Source organism: Cervus canadensis, chromosome 10, assembly GCF_019320065.1.
Source record: "Cervus canadensis isolate Bull #8, Minnesota chromosome 10, ASM1932006v1, whole genome shotgun sequence".
Lineage (NCBI taxonomy): Eukaryota > Metazoa > Chordata > Mammalia > Artiodactyla > Cervidae > Cervus > Cervus canadensis.
In genome coordinates, this window is record NC_057395.1 from 62,106,099 (window position 1) to 62,122,172 (window position 16,074).

The window sequence follows — 16,074 nt, forward strand, 5'->3', positions numbered from 1 at the left end:
GTTGGTGATGGACAGGGAGGCCTGGCGTGCTGTGGTTCATGGGGTCGCAAAGAGTCGTACACGACTAAGCGACTGAACTGAACTGAACTGAAAATAGTAAGAGTATTCTCTCTCACAAGCTTGTGATAATTAAATGTGATAATGCAAGTAAAGCACTTTTCACAATGCTTGGATCATAGAAAGTGCATAACGTTACTTACTGTTTTATAAAATATTCTTACTTCTCTTCCTGTTTTTCTACCCGCCCCCCAACAAAACTAGTTCCAAGGAGACTACATTTCCCAGCATGCAACCCTGCCCTTTGATCCTAGCTAGACCAAAAAGACGCGCCGCCGAGTGCCTTCAGCCGGAAGACTATAGCCTCCCGGCATGCAGCGCGCCTCCGTCCATTATCTTTGAAGCACGGCCGGCGCGTTGCCCACCGGGAGTTGTAGTCAGTGGCGTTTCCCTGACGCCTGCCGGGCCGGGCGTGGGGGCCTGTGGGAGGTGGCGCGGCCGGGCCCAGCTGCGGGGCGGAGGTGGCGGAGAGGCCTGCGGCGGCAGGAAGCGCCGGGAAGAAGAGCGGGTGCCGGAGCCGAGCCGAGCCGAGCCGAGCCGGAGCGGGCGGCGCAGGCCGGCGCGGCTAGCAGCAACCATGTCGGTGTTCGGGAAGCTGTTCGGGGCTGGAGGGGGTAAGGCCGGCAAGGGCGGCCCGACCCCCCAGGAGGCCATCCAGAGGCTTCGGGACACGGAGGAGATGCTAAGTAAGAAACAGGAATTCCTGGAGAAGAAGATCGAGCAAGAGCTGACGGCTGCCAAGAAGCACGGCACTAAAAACAAGCGCGGTGAGTCGGCCGGGCCCCCTCTGACTCCCTTGGCCGGACTCAACCTTCGTCAGACTTGCTCCAGTGTTTGCTCGGATCCTGGAACTCTTACCTTGTCAGACTCCCTTCTTTGCCTTCCTGGGTCCGGGACCCTTCCCCATCTGACTCCCTTCAGTGTCTCCCGGAGCCTTGGACTCCTCCATCATCACACTGTCATTCCAGCCCTCTCGTCTCAGGCTCTCCCCACTCTGCGAGGCCCCTTCAGACCCTAATTTCACAGCACTTCTTCCTCTTCTTCTTCCACCTTCACTCTCTTTCCCTTCCGCCTTTTCCTCCTCCCTCTTGCCTGCCCTCACCCCCCAGCCCCCCTTCGCAGATGCTGCCGTTGCCTCCTTGGCTCATTTCAGCCCTCCCTCCCAACACTTGTGTCCTTCCTGGTCTCACCCCTGCCCTCTCCCGATTCCTCTGTGGATTCCATGAGCTGTCCCTGGCCTGTCCCCATCTCCTGACTCAGAATTCTCCTTGAAAGGCTAGATGGGGAGGAAAGGGAACTTGGGGAGAGGAGACTCCCTGGTTCCGGCTCTGTTCACTTGCTGAGTGAACTTGAGCAAGTTACTTTTCTTCTTGAACCTCATTTCCCCCATCCATGAGGCAGGGTTTGTCCTCTGTAGGCCTAAAGTGCCTTCCAGCTCTTGTGATTCACTTCTTGTTGCTTTATCAGAGTTTCACGTAGCGCAAGCCTTCACCCGGTGAGTCACCGCTTCTGGATCCCTGTGTACCAGAAATAAGGATTCCTTTCCTCTATTGGCCCTGACTCCTCCCCCAGTTCCCACTATTGTGGTTCTGGGCGGGGCTGTTGAACTCTGAGGCACTTTACTTACTGTTGTATGGCTTTCTGGGCAAGTGGTTTGTATTCCTCTTAAGGCAGGTGAATGTAAAAATGCTTTAATAACTATAAAGCAGATTAGAAATATTTGATTTTTCTCGTTGTTACGACAATAGGAGGGTGAACCATAGCATGACAACCCTTCCCCTGAGAAGCAGGAAAGGTGAGACGGGTTTAGGAGCTTTACAAACAAGTATTTAACTGAGAAATCTGCAAGTCACTAGCTGTGTGACCTTGAGCTTGTGAATTTACCTCTGAAAGGAAGATCGTGAATTTACAGTGCCCAGCATATAGTAGGGGTTAATTAGATGTTTTCATCATTCTAACAGAGGAGTGGAATAACCCATCCTGAGGATGCTCGTTTGCTGGTGGTAGTCAACAGATACTCTGGAAATTCTTTTGGGGGGCTTACTATGTGCATGGTATTCAGAGGGTAAACAGAACACAGCTTCCACCCTTATGAGGGAGAAAACAGGAATATAGATGAAGAAAATATTGTCTAAAAAAAAAAAAAAAAAGAAAATATTGTCTAGTGGTGGAAAGTGCTCAAAAAAAAAAAAAAAAAAACCAAAACGGATTGAGAGTGATGGGCTGGGAAGGGGTGCCACTTTAGATAAGGTGGTCAGGGAAGTCCTCTTGGAAAAGGTCAAGTTTGAACCGAACCTTGAGAAGTTACTAGTTCTGTAAAAGTCTAGGGGAGAAGCCTTCCAGGCAAGCAGACAGCTGTGGAAAAGGCCCAGAGATTGGCCTCTTTTAAGAAACAGAAGACCTCTGTTTATGGAATATAGTGACTGAAGAGGAGAGTGGTATAATGTAAGTGGGTGTGGAGTGGACTTTGAACTTCCTGGTGAAGAGTTTAGGTTTTATTCCAAGTGGATGGAAAACTGTTGGAGGGTAATTATGGCTGTCCTAATCATTCACACCGTTTTAAAAACACCATCGGGCCTCTCTTTGGAAAATAGACTTGTGGGGGTGAGAATGGGAATGGGGGTTGAGAATGGGAGAGGGGAGACGGGTAAAGACAGAGGCAGCTGGGCATTTGCGGCTTGGACTCCAGTTGTAGTTCCAGAGATGGAAAGCAGGGTTAGATTTTGCTGTCTTTAGCATTTTTCTTTCATGACTCGCCCTCAATCAGGGTCCTCTGTTGTTCACAGAGGTAGTGAGAGTCGGTGTTTTGGCCAGTCTGCATTTGGGGAGGGCTTTGCCCATTGCCGGGTGGAGGAGGGCATCAATTTACATCATCTCCCATCTCCTGTGGTCTTTTGGTCTGGAGCTAGTTTTGTTTCTGCAGTTTCAGAGGTGATTGAATTGGCTTGCAGGAGGCTTGGAGAGAGACTGCCAGCCAACTATGAGACTGCCGGTCTCAGCTAGCTGTGAGAACATTGTGGAAAATAGTCTGTTTTCTTGAGTTTACCTGAGAGGACAGGAGCTACCGCCCCTTCTTTTTAGTGTCCTCCGGGGGAAAGGTTGTATTTGCTTATAGGGACAGTGCTATGAGGTGTTAACACCACAGCCTATCATTCATTCAGTCACTGATTGACTCAAACTGTGCTGGGACTTGGAAGAGATGAAAATACACTGTGCCTGCCTTCCTTTTGGAAGTGTGTGTGTGGTGGTGTGTGTGTGCGTTTAGTTTGTGTGTGAGAGAGAGGATGAGGAGGAAGAGTGGGAAAGGAAGAAGGAAAGAACACCAGTCAGTGCTGAGATGTGAGTGTGTGTGTACATGGGGCTCAGGCTGCCGAGGAGAAGAGTCTTGCTTGGAGGGCAAAGGGCAAAAGCAGCTTGGCTGAGGAGGGAGATGTGAAGTGGTCAGCAAGGGGATTGGGGAGCCCCAAGTGAGAGCATCCCCTGGTAGGAGTCTGTGGGGCAGGAGAGCAGATGGGTAACCCTAGGGAGTGACCTGTATTCTTGAGACTTTGACCTGGAGATGGTGAGGAGCATTGGCCGTCTTGAAGTAGAAGAGATTGGTCAGCTTGGATTTCTGAAAGAGCACTGCAGCAGTATCAATAAAGGAAGGACTCTCCGCTGACCAGGAAGGGACGGGAAGCAGGAATCCAGTAAAGGGTCAGGATGGAACCTCACGGACAGCACATTTGAGCTAGCTTCATCATGAACTGTGTCTTGGGCAGGTCACTATATACCTCGGATTCCTCCTCTATCAGTAGGGGTACTAGTATCTACCTTATCGGATTAACTTATTATATGCATGTAAAGCTCTTAGTAGAATGGCTGCCATACAGTGACCAATAAATGGTGGCCATTATCATTACTACAAGGAGACTCCAGGTGGGAACACAGGGCCTAGAGAAGCATGGAAGACCTGACAGGAAGTAATAAACATCAGAGACTTTTCTGAAGGAGAATCAGAAGGCTGGTGGTTGATCACAACTGTGGGCACGTTGAAGGAGAGGGAGGAGTTGAAGTTGATTCCTAAGTTTACAGCTCAGACAGTGGGTGGATAGTGATGTCATTAATCAAGCTTGGAAACACAGAGGAGGGGCAGTACTTCATAACTGTGAGTCCTTTGATGTTTGTGAAACTCCTTTTTCCTCATGAGTCTTATGATATTTCCTTGAGACTGAGCTCCATGAGACAGGATGTGATAGTCATGTTTATTACTGTGTCCACTGGACTTTGCACGGTGCTTACATGTAGTATTTATGCTTAGTAAGTATTTGTTAAATGAATGCAAACAGTCTTGGGGATATGTTATTCCTATTTTCTGGAGAGGAAACCAAGGCTGGAGAGAGGATGTAACTCGACTCAGAGACCAGGTCTTCCAGTGGCCACGGGCATCTTGTGTTCTGCTTACTCCCATGCTGGCTGTAGGCCTCATCATGACCTTTGTCATCGCTTAGCTCATTAAACACCCACCTCTGCAAGGTGTGGTGCTGAATCGGGGAAAAAGAAGTGAGACAGGACTAGGCCCTGCGCTGTGGAGTGTGTAACCAAACATGGATGTTATTTTTGTGATGTACATATTGGAAAGATGACAAATGGTTCTTTGAAACAAACCTCTGCAGTTCAAGCCAATTATTTGCATCAGGCAAGTATGTTCCAATAAGTGGTTTTAGATAGGGGCCTAGAGCAAAGTTTGGATTACATATTTTTTCCCAAATTTCTTTTCGTTTTCTTTAGTTATGTATTCATTCTTAGGCATGTGGCAGGCTCTTAAACTGTGTCCTGGGTTCCATGCTCAACACGGGGACCTTAGTACTGGGAACATAGAGAAAACAGATACATCCAAGGCACTTAAATATTGTCATTTTTCTTTTTCTCTCAAATGGAAATAGCATTCATCTTACATGACCATGGTGTGGATTAGCTAAGATAATATAAGAAAGAGTGTGGCACATTGTAAATATTGAGTAAGTAAACTTTATCCTTTTCTGATAAAGTTGTTATTTTTTTTTTTTTTTTTTTTAGTTCTACCACTTTATTGCTACCAACCCATTTCCCTCCACCCTTGTGCACACATGCTCAGTCATGTAATCCCATGGACTTCAGCCCGCCAGACTCCTCTGTCCATGGACTTTTCCAGGCAAGAATACTGGAGTGGGTTGCCATTTCCTTCTCCTGATAAAGTTGTTATTGATCAAACTTTTTTTTAAAATTTATTTTTAATTGGAGGATAATTGCTTTACAATGTTGAGTTGGTTTCTGCCATACGTCAACATGAATCAGTCATAGGTATACATATGTCCTCTCCTTCTTAAACCTCCCTCCCATCTCCCACCCCATCCAATCCCTTGATCAAACTTCTTGGGTTCAGTTGTCAAGTGGAAAAGTTCTCTCACTGAGAACTGGATGGGAACCAGAATTGCGGTGTAGGTAAACTAACAAAAGTCTCCCCAGCTTAGGTCTTTTTTGGTATCTTTCTAAACAGTGCCTGGTTGGTTTTCTCCTTAAGAAAGATGATCATATAGCAAACATTGTTTTCTTCTTAAGGCATTGTTACTAGTTATGAAATAGTCTACCCTAGGTGGCTCAGATTTCTCTCTTTTCCCATTTTAATAAAGATGAAACCCGATTGTTGAAAGGATCGTATTTTTAGTTTAACAAGAGACTTATATGAGATTGGGAAATGGAGGTTGGATGTCTCCCCCTACACTGGTATATTTCTCTTGGATTTATGGATGCGAATCAGTTCATTTATGGGTTCATTTAGGTTCTGCTGAAAATGTCTGATGGAGGCAGATAGGCTAGACACTCATGGGAAATAGATCTTCATTAAGTCCTGTTCATTGCTGGAGCCAGGGTGGCTCTCTCATGTTTAATAAAGTTGCTCTAAAAAAAAAATAAATAAAGTTGCCCTAAAATGTTAACATGTGGGAAGACATCTTCATAAGTTAAATTTATAGTGATCGTGGCTTTTTGCTCCTCTGTAATCAAGATTTCAGGTTGAAAAGTACAGAGTCTTAATGGTACATATGCCAGCAGGAGCACCTATCCCAGAGGCCCAGGGTTGGAAAACCTGAAACCTACCCAGGGAACTGAGCAATGGGGATTTCCCTTGGTGCTGCTTAAGTTTCTTGTTTAAAGAGATGGTTGGCCAGATTGGCTTTGGTTTATTTCTTAAGACAGATGGAGTGTCAGAGAGGCCTTATGCGTTGGCTCTCCAAACATGTTGGCGCCTTTGATTCAAATTACCAAAGAAAAATTATTTTTCCCTATTGGGCGGGAAGATTAAATATTTTTTAAGTGCTTGCCAGTGGGTTGCTAGTGTGATTTGAAATTCAAGATAGATTTTGTTTGGAAATTTAGCTAAACGTGAAGACCTTTGAGCTGGAGTGTTTTGTTCAGGGAAGTTCTGAGTTGGGTTTGAGTATAGAGAGCTAGGTTCTAGAGAAGAGCCTGTGAAGATGTGTTTGAGCCATATACTTCTGGGACAGAAAGCCAGGGCCTGATGTTTACTGTGGTCCAGAGTCCTGAGATGGAGCTCGGGCCTGCTGGGAGGAGACCGTGGGGTTCTTGGGGCCTTGAGAGATTCCTTTGCATAGATAAGGTTTGTGAAAACTTGATCCTCTTACCCAGAGTTGTTTTGTCCTCTGCCACTGTCTTTAAAAAAAGTGGGAAAGAGGATATCCAAAAATTGACAACTTTATATTGGTCACTTTGAGGATTTGTTGCTTAGTCTGCCAAGTCGTGTCTGACTCTTCTGCGCCCCCATGGATTGAGATTTTCCAGGCAAGAATAATGGAGTGGGTTGCCATTTCCTTTCCCTTTTTGAGGATGGATGGTTATAATTAGAAGGAAAATTTGAGCATAGCAACAGGAAACAACAAGAGACCTAGCTGGATATAGTACTGGCCTGTTTTTAAGGTGTCTGGCTCAAGTCAGCAGACATTTGTTGAGTTCCTCTTAGGAGGAAGGAAGCATGATGGTATAGGTAGATTTCCAAACTGAGTGCCAGTTAGCCCCTCACCAGCAATACCTTGGGAGTTATCCTCTCTGAGTCTGTTTCTCCATCTGTAAACACAGAGTAAGAACAATACTTCTTAGGGTTCTTGTGAGGCTGTAGAATAAAGTGACATGTGCAAAGTGCCTAGCAGAGCGCCCAGCACAGAGGAGGCACGTACATTTCCTTGGTTTCCCAGGTATAGTCTCAGGCACACCAAGACGTAGAAAGATGGAGGAGACACTACAAGGGCACACAGTTCAGTGAGGATGACACGCACACGTACAAGTAACTGATAAAAGGCAAACCATGTACAAATGAAGTGTTAGAGAAAAATCCAGCAGGAAGAGATGAATTCATTTCTGAGGGTTGGCAGGTTCATCTCACACAGCCACCCAGCCAGTACCCAGATTCCCTTCGCAGTGTTCCTGCTGAGTGATTAACCTCTGATTGAACCTCTCTGCCCACAGGATTTGTACTAGGTGCCCTATCCTCTCACACTACTGCATAGTCTGCCTATGGACAGCTCTGACTATTAAACCACCTTTCTTATTTGAAACTGAGATCCGTCTTCCTGTAGTGCCGACCTCCGGTACAGGCTGGGCTGGTGGCTCCGCAGGGAAGCAGCTTGGGCTGGTGGAAAGAATGTGGGATCTGGAGTTAGAAGGTTTAGGGGCAAATGCCACCTCTGACACTAGACAATGGTGAACTGTTTGCTTCAGCTGGAAAAACAGGTGGTGAATTCTGCCTCAGAAAACAGGTCTAATCCCCCTTTGGGAAGATAGATCAAGGCAAATGGGGCTTACGTCTCAACCTGCAGCCCTCATGGACAGGTCTTCTGTGTTCCATCGACTGTTCCTGGCCTGGTGTTCTTGTTCTTGTCTTGTTACCCTCCTCTGGATGGGCTCCTGTTCATCAGTATCGCTCTTAAGGTGTGAAGTGGGCAGAGCTGACCACTCTGTAAATATGCCAGCTGAGGTCTGAGCACTGCAGCCCAGAGCATGCAGGACTGGCTATTTGTTAGGAATTAATATCATTCTGTGTGCTCTATGGCCCTGATAATTTCCATATCACTGAGAATTGTTCTTTTTTCTTTTTTTTTTTAAATGATTACACTTTCCTCTGGCCTTTCATTAGTGAAGGAGCAAGCATCTAGGAGCCCCTACAATTTGTTCCAGGTGGCACAGTGGTAAAGAATCCTAAGAGACACTGGTTTGATCCCTGGGTCAGAAAGATCCACTGGAGGAGGAAATGGAACCCACTCCAGTATTCTTTTTTTTTAAAATATTTATTATTTTTGTTTTATTTTATTTTTTTTAATTGTTTTATTTTATTTATTGGACACGCAGCATGTGGGATCTTAGTTCCCCAACTAGGGATCGAACCCATGCTTCCTCCATTAGGAGCTCAGAGTCTTAACCATTGGACCACCAGGGAATCCCCCCTATTATTTTTATTAATTTGGCTGCACAGGGTCTTAGTTGCAGCATCGGAATCTTCCATGTTCATTGCAGCATGCAGGATCTTTAGGTGTGGCATGTGAACTCTTAGTTGCAGCATATGGGATCTAGTTTCTCCACCAGGGATCAAACCAGGGCCGCCTGTGTTAGGAGTACAGAGTCTTAGCTCCTGAACTGCCAGGGAAGTTCCCTCCAGTATTCTTGCCTGCGAAATCCCATGGAGAGAGGAGCCTGGTGGGCTATGGTCCATGGATTCGCAAAGAGTAGGACACAACTGAGCATGTGAGACACACACACAGTTCGTTTGATCCTTCTTAAGGAGCCTTAGCTGAAGGATTGAATGATTTAAGTTCTTAACACGAGCATCTGGCTGGCTTGATTCTCCCATAGCTTCTATTTCTAGCTTTCCCTCCTCCCTCTACCTTACATGGCAGAGCTGGCGGGAGGGCTAACTTGAGGGATGCAGGAAAGCTATATGTCTTCATGGTCCTGGATGTTTAGCTCAGGAGGATAGTGATATGGTCTAATAAAAAAAAGCTCTACGTTTGGGATCAGGCGACCTGAGTTCACATTCCACCTCTGCTTGCTGGTAAAAGTCTCCTGTCCCTGACCATCAGCTTCTTCAGCTGCAAACATAGGGTACAATATTTACTATACAACTTTGCTTCTCATGCAGAGAATAAACAGGTGGTTGCTAGAGGAGGGCAGGAGTGTGGGGATGTGACATAGGTGAGGGAGATTAAGAGGTACAGACTTTTAGTTATCAAAATAAATGAGTTAGACTTCCCCGGTGGTCCAGAGTTAGGAACCCCCCTGCCAATGCAGGGGACACGGGTTTGATCCCTGGCCTGGGAAGGTTCCACGTGCCGCAGGACAGCCAAGACTGTGCCACCACTGCTGAGCCCACACACCGCAACTACTGAAGCCTGCGCTCCCAGAGCCCGTGCTCCACAAGAGAAGCCACCGCCGTGAGAAGCCTGCACAGCACAGCTAGAGAAAGCCCGAGCACAGCAACAGAGACCCAGTGCAGCCAAAAATAAAATAATATTAAAAAAAAAAAGTCAGAGGAAATGTGCACAGCATGGGGAATATAGTCAGTAATATTGTAATAACTTTGTATAGTGACGGATGAAAGCTCGGCTTATCATGGTGCTTGTTTCGTATAGAAATGTTGAATCACTATGTGGGCACCTGGAACTAACATAGTGCTGTAGGTCAATTATACTTCAGTTAAAACAAAAAACACCAGTGTTGTAAATTGACTATTCTTCAGTTTTTAAAAAGTTGAAAACAGCAGCAATAACAACAGAACTTTGCTACTCAAAGTGTGGTCTGTGGGAACATTGTGAAATTGTTAGACATGCTAAAGCCCCGCCCAGTGAAGTTGAACCTGCACTTTTATGAAATCTTCAGGTGGTTTGTATGCACGTAAAAGAGACGCCTCTCTATAGTTACATAGCTTTCCCTCCTCCCTCTACCTTGTGTTGTAGGGATTACGTGAGAATGTTGGGCATTTTTCATATGTCCATGCCAGTATTCTTTCTTTTCCTGAACACTCAGGAATTTTCTGTACCTGGCTAATTTGCTCACTCGTTCTGCGGCTTAATGATTGAACTCTTATCCAGCTCAGCCTATTCCCGGCTACCTTCAGTCATCTGATGAGGCCACAGAATGATTGTAGATTTCAGTGGAAGTCTGCTTTCCTTCCCTTGAAAAAGAACTAGAACACATGTCCTACTGATGGGGTAGCAGCCTTCTTCATGAAAGAAGCCTGCTGTCTAGATAACTGACATGCATTCAGTAAAGCTGTTGGTCATGAGGACCCACTGATTGGCAGGCGACAGCAACCCCGGCTGGTGTTGCTCATAAGTTAGAGATAGTTGCTGTTACATTAAAGGTAGTTCCCTTCCTCTGTGAGCACCATTCCCTGGTTGGAGGACCAGGGGGTAAAGAAAGAACTTTTCTTTCACCCAGTGACCTTGTGTAGAGCACCAGAAGGACCCCAGGTACAGAGATAACTCCACCTGGAGTGGGCTAGGAAGGGAGTTTTTTAAAGTCATATTTTTTTCCACCAGAAATCTTTTTTCAGTGAGTTCTGATTTCTTGGTTCAGTGGCTTTATGACTGTTTCCTGTTCTGTTCATCTGGCACTGATACTGTTCTGGTCCATCAGTTTTCTGCATCAGGAGGAACAGATGTTCTTCGAGTGTCTGTTCTGTGTTGGGAGCTGTCTGAGATGCCGTGTGGATTTCCAGGCAGTGAAAAAGACACAGCCTGGCCCAGTGGATCCTACCGTTGGACAGATCTGTGGCTTTCTCAGAGAAAGAAGTTGTCACAACTAAATAGCACATACATTTTCTGACTGGAGTCTTAGAACCATCCTTAGGTAAAGTGTCACTTTCAGGAGTTTCTGGATAAAGTAAAGCTAGAAAAATGCAAGGAGTTTCTCAGCTAGGCGAGAGGGAGTGAGGTGGGATGATGAAACAGGGAATTCCAGCATCAGACTTGCCCTATTTGATTCTGTAAAATGACATCTTTTCTGAATTTTAAGGCGTTAGTGAGTTTTTGAACAGGGATTCCTGATTGGGTTTAAAATCCAGCAAAAAGCTTTGTCATCGCTTTCTCACCTTCAAAATAAAACAACAACAACAACATACTAAAAAGTACAACACAACGAAACAAAAAGCCCCAGCGTCATGCATCAGGTTGCTTAGGAGTCTTGGCCTGGAGCTTGGCTCAACCTGCTGAGATAAGTTTTCTCCCATTACAATCAGGGCAGTTCAGTTTGCTCAGAGCCAGGAGGCTCTATGGTCCCAAAGCAGGAGTTCAGGCCTTCACCCAATCAAGGTTTCCTGCTGAAATGTGGGGCCCTGCCTTATAGTCCTGCTCCTGGGAGGCCCAACTCCTGGTGAAGGGATAAACCCTGGACAGGCACTAATTAAAGTCCCAAATTGGCCAAGGGTGCCACCCACGAGAACACCCTGAATGCAGCTTGGTGGAGATTTGAGTTTGGGAGATTGGTCCCAGTTTAGGATTGGGGATGGCAATGCGATCTTTTGCATTAGACTGGTAGCTCAGATGGTAAAGAATCTACTTGCAATGCGGGAGACCTGGGTTCGATCCCTTGGTTGGGAAGATCCCCTGGAGAAGGGAACGGCTACCCACTACAGTATTCTGGGCTGGAGAATCCCATTTACTGTATAGTCCATGGGATCCCAAGTAGAGAGCTACTTGCACTCTAAAGGAGTTGGTAGCTTCGGGGTAGGGCAGAGTGAGGTGGGGGTTGGGTGTAAGCCTTTCATATTTAGTATATGACAGCACCTCAGCTCTAGGTACAACGGGAAGAACTTTTGCTCTTATCTGGCTTTTTGAGGAGAATGTATTTGAGGGAAGGGGTTTTGAAATGAATTTAGAGATTGTGCACTGTTTCGGGACTCTGCTGTTGAGATCCCAAATCTTTTCAGTCTTTGTTCTATCTAGATAAGACATTTGCATTTCATTTTTTGTTTCAGACTGTCCATTTTATTTTTTTAAATTTATTTTTATTTACTGATGGCACCACAGGGCGGGCTTGTGGATCTTAGTTCCCTGACCAGAGATCAAACCTGTATCCCTTGCATTGGCAGTGTGGAGTCTTAACTGGACTGCCAGGGAAGTCCTGAGATAGTCCATTATGAAAGAAGGTTGCTAGAAAGTTTTGTTCCATTCATGTACCCATTTGATAAATATATGTGAACTTGAGCTGTGTGCCAGATACTGCCCTAGTTTACTGGGTAGGTGCAGGTGGAGTCAGGTCATTGCCAGTGAGGTGCTCACAATCTAGCCAGAGTGACAGACAAGTAAACAGATGTAATCAAGGTACAGTGTGATCTGTTGTAGAAGCATATTTAGATTTCACAGTACAGGATATGCAGTGGAGGGAGTCAAAACAGCTCTGTGTGTGTGTGTGACTTCAACCTGTGTTTTATTAAATAGTTATTTTGGAGAGTAGTAGAATGTTAAAGCAGTAGGGAACTCAAAATGTATGAGTGCTTGAAACTTTAATAGGAAAAGTTTTGAGAAAGGAAAACCAGGAGCATGGTAATATATAACAATGTGCCATGTGCTCAGTCGTGTCCAGCTCTTTGTGACCCCATGGACTGTAGCCCACCACGCTCCTCCATCCATGTGATTTTCCAGGCAAGAACACTGGAGTGGGTTGCCATTTCCTCTTCCAGGTGACCTTTCTGACCCAGGGACTGAACCCTGGCTCCTGCATTGCAGGCAGATTCTTTACCCACTGAGCCATCAGGGAAGCCCTATGGTAATATGTGTAGTACTTTGAAAAAGTACTTTATTTGAATCAGAAGCCCCTTTGAATGGATAAATGTTTAACTTAGTTGGGTGATAAAAATAATTAGCTTTAGAATATTGAAGTGTAGCTTATTCTCACTTCCTATAAAAGGAAACAGTAACTAATAAACCTGAGGAATGGCTTCTTTACTGTCTGCTAAAGCAGAAACTGTCAGTTCTTTGTAATCTGTGTAAGACCTGTAATATGTGTAGATTGATAGTTGTAAAAGCAAACATAAGACTTGTACACATTGAAAAAAAAAAAAAAAAAACTACACATGAGTGCCTGACTGCTGTTCTCTGCAGAGGCTTGCAGAGGAGTTGCCACTCAGATGAAACCATCTGAAAAGCTCCCCATTTGGGTGAGGAGTTTGATTAGCTCAGTGTCCCCAGAGTTCATGAGACTAGTTTCTTAATTCTCCGTTAGCTGGATCAGTTGCTTTCACCTCTCCAGAGCATTTTCTCCTTTTATAATCTTGCACAAGGGCAGTCAGTGGTTGTAGATTGCTTGGCAGGTCTGGAGTTAAAAGATTTAGGTGTCGAGTTGTAGTGGGTGCTGAGAGCCCTATGTGGCCATGTCCCAGGAGGGAGTTGGTATCAACCTGGCATTCAGCTTGTTGCTCTTAGGAGTCAGGGCTGCAGGGCTGGCAGCTGCGACAACCCCCCACCCCCATCCCCCGCACCCCACCCCTTTCTTTTGGCCACATCATCGGCATGCGGGATCTTAGTTCTCAACCTGGGATCCAGCCCATGCCCACTGCAGTGGAAGCGTGGCGTTTTAACCCCTGGACCACCAGGGAAGTCCCTAACCACTCTTCTTATGCTTAGATTTTAGAGGTAATTTCAGAAGTGTAAAGGACAAATAACACTATAGAAACACCTAAGTTATTTTCATCATTCTAAAAAAATTTTTTTGAAGCAAAACATTATTTTTTCAGGGGAAAAATCTTCAGAACATGAAAGTATTTCCCCCACCTTTGGGAAATGGCATGGACTGTACAAACTTGATCACATTTGACCTTTTCAACAACCTTGTATATGAAGTGGTATTACCCTCCCAATTTTAGAGATGAGAAAGCCAAGGTTCAGGTTACTTGAATCACTGGGCTGACCCAGGAACCTTGGGCATCCTGAGATGGGCTGCATCATCATGGGCTCTAGTATCTTTGGTGTTCCATAGGACCAGGACTCTGTAACCTTGAGGGCTTATAACTTACCACTGGACAAAGTCTTGTCATTAGAAATTAACTTTTACAATATTCCCTCCAGAGTATGATCACCTGTTACTCTGCAGGAGAGTGCTTCACATTTGTGCTGAGTTTGTGGCTTCTAATACCCTTTCCACATCCATGATCTTATTTTGAAACCCAGAGAAGTTCTGTAAGGCAGATGGGACAAAGTGATTTTAACCCATTTTGCAGAGGGAGAAACTAAAAGCTCAGAGCAATTAAGTAGTTTCCCTAGGGCTTGAGCCAAGGCTAGCCTTCATGAGGCCCCAAGTCTCGTGCTTTCCTGCCACATCCTGCACCATCCTGACTCCCTCTAATTTATGCTCAGTCTCGAAAGGCTGTATGTCAGTAATGGGCATGGGCCAGGTTGAGGAGGAACAAGGTAGTGGGTTCTTAGAGTGACTGAATCGTCTTAACACAGTGGGACTAGTGCCAGAGAGAAGATGGACAGGAGATTGTTCTTACGTGTCTGGAATGGTTTGAGAGCTTTTTTCACTCACTGTATTCATTCATTCCCAGTCTGCTACAACATCAGCGTTGTGCACTTCCCACCCTGGTTTCCATTTCTTCTACAGCAGTAAGCTTCTTCTCTCAGTGGTCTCTAGAGCAGTGTTTCTCCACCTCAGCACTGTTGACATTTTGGCTGGATGGGGAGTGGTCCTGTACATTGCAGGCTGGTTAGCAGCACCCTTGGCTTCTGCTCACTGGATGTCCATAGCACATCCCCACCCCAAATTGTGGCCACCAAAAATGTCTGGAAACACTGCTGAATGTCCTAGGAGACCAAAGCTCCTAGAGTTGAGGACCACTATTCTAGGACTGGTGAAGCCACACAGGTACAGCTCTAAAGCTTCAGAGGTTGGCCTAAGGGGGAGGAGTCTTAAAGAGCAGAGCTGGGAACACCTGTTAGAGTGTTTTTTAATTTTTAAATTTATTTTGTTGAAGTATAGTTGATCTACAATGTTTATTAGTTTCTGCTCTACAGCAAAGTGATTGATACCTACATACATTCGTTTTCATATTCTTTTCCATTATGCTTTATCACAGGGTATTGAATGAAGGGAGGGCTTCCCAGGTGTCTCAGTGGGTAAAGAATCTGCCTGCAGTGAAGGAGCCACAGGAGACACGGGTTCAACCCCTGGTCGGGAACATCCCCTGGAGAAGGAAATGCCAACCCACTTTTTAGGATTCTTGCCTAAAGAATCCCATGGATAGAGGAGCCTGCTGGGCTACAGTCCATGGGGTCACAAAGAGTTGGTTTGTGATAGTTGATTTACAGTGTTTATTAGTTTGTGCTGTACAGAAAATTGATTGCTACATTTATACATACATTCTTTTTTATATTCTTTTCTGTTATGTCTTATCATAGGGTATTGAATGTAGTTTCCTGTGCTGTACAGTAGGATCTTGTTTATGCATCGTATATACAATAGTTTGCATCCACTAACTCCAAACTCCCAGTCCTTCCCTTCCCTCCCCTACCCCCCACTGTTTTGGCAACCATAAGTCTGTTCTCTAGGTCTGTAAGTCTTTTTGTTTCATAGATAAGCTCATTTGTGTCATATTTTAGATTCCACATATAAGTGATACTATATGGTATTTGTCCTACTTCATTTAGTATGATAATCTCTAGGTCCAATCCATGTCGTTGTATATATATCTACCACATCTTCTTTATTAATTCATCTGTTGACAGACCTTTAGGTTGCATCTGTGTCTTAGCTATTGTAAATAGTGTTGCTGTGAACATAGGGGTGCATGTGTCTTTTTGGATTATAGTTTTGTCTGGATATATACCCAGAAGTGGGATTCCTGGATCATATGGCCCCTTTATTTTTAGTTTTTCAAGAAACTACTGAACTGTTTGCATTAGTGGCTGCACCAATTTACATTCCCACCAACAGTGTAGGAGGGTATCCTTTTCTCCACATTCTCTCCAGCATTTGTTATTTGTAGATTTGTGTGTG

General features: G+C 45.2%; 1 protein-coding gene across 1 annotated transcript in view; it reads left to right on the forward strand.

Moving 5' to 3' along the window:
* Positions 1 to 453: 453 nt before the first annotated feature.
* CHMP4B (charged multivesicular body protein 4B) overlaps positions 454 to 16,074 on the forward strand; it is a 45,782-nt gene continuing 30,161 nt past the window's right edge. The window contains exon 1 of the mRNA XM_043479140.1: positions 454 to 824. Coding sequence (XP_043335075.1) covers positions 635 to 824 — 190 coding nt within the window. The 5' untranslated portion in view covers positions 454 to 634. The remainder of the gene's footprint in view (positions 825 to 16,074) is intronic.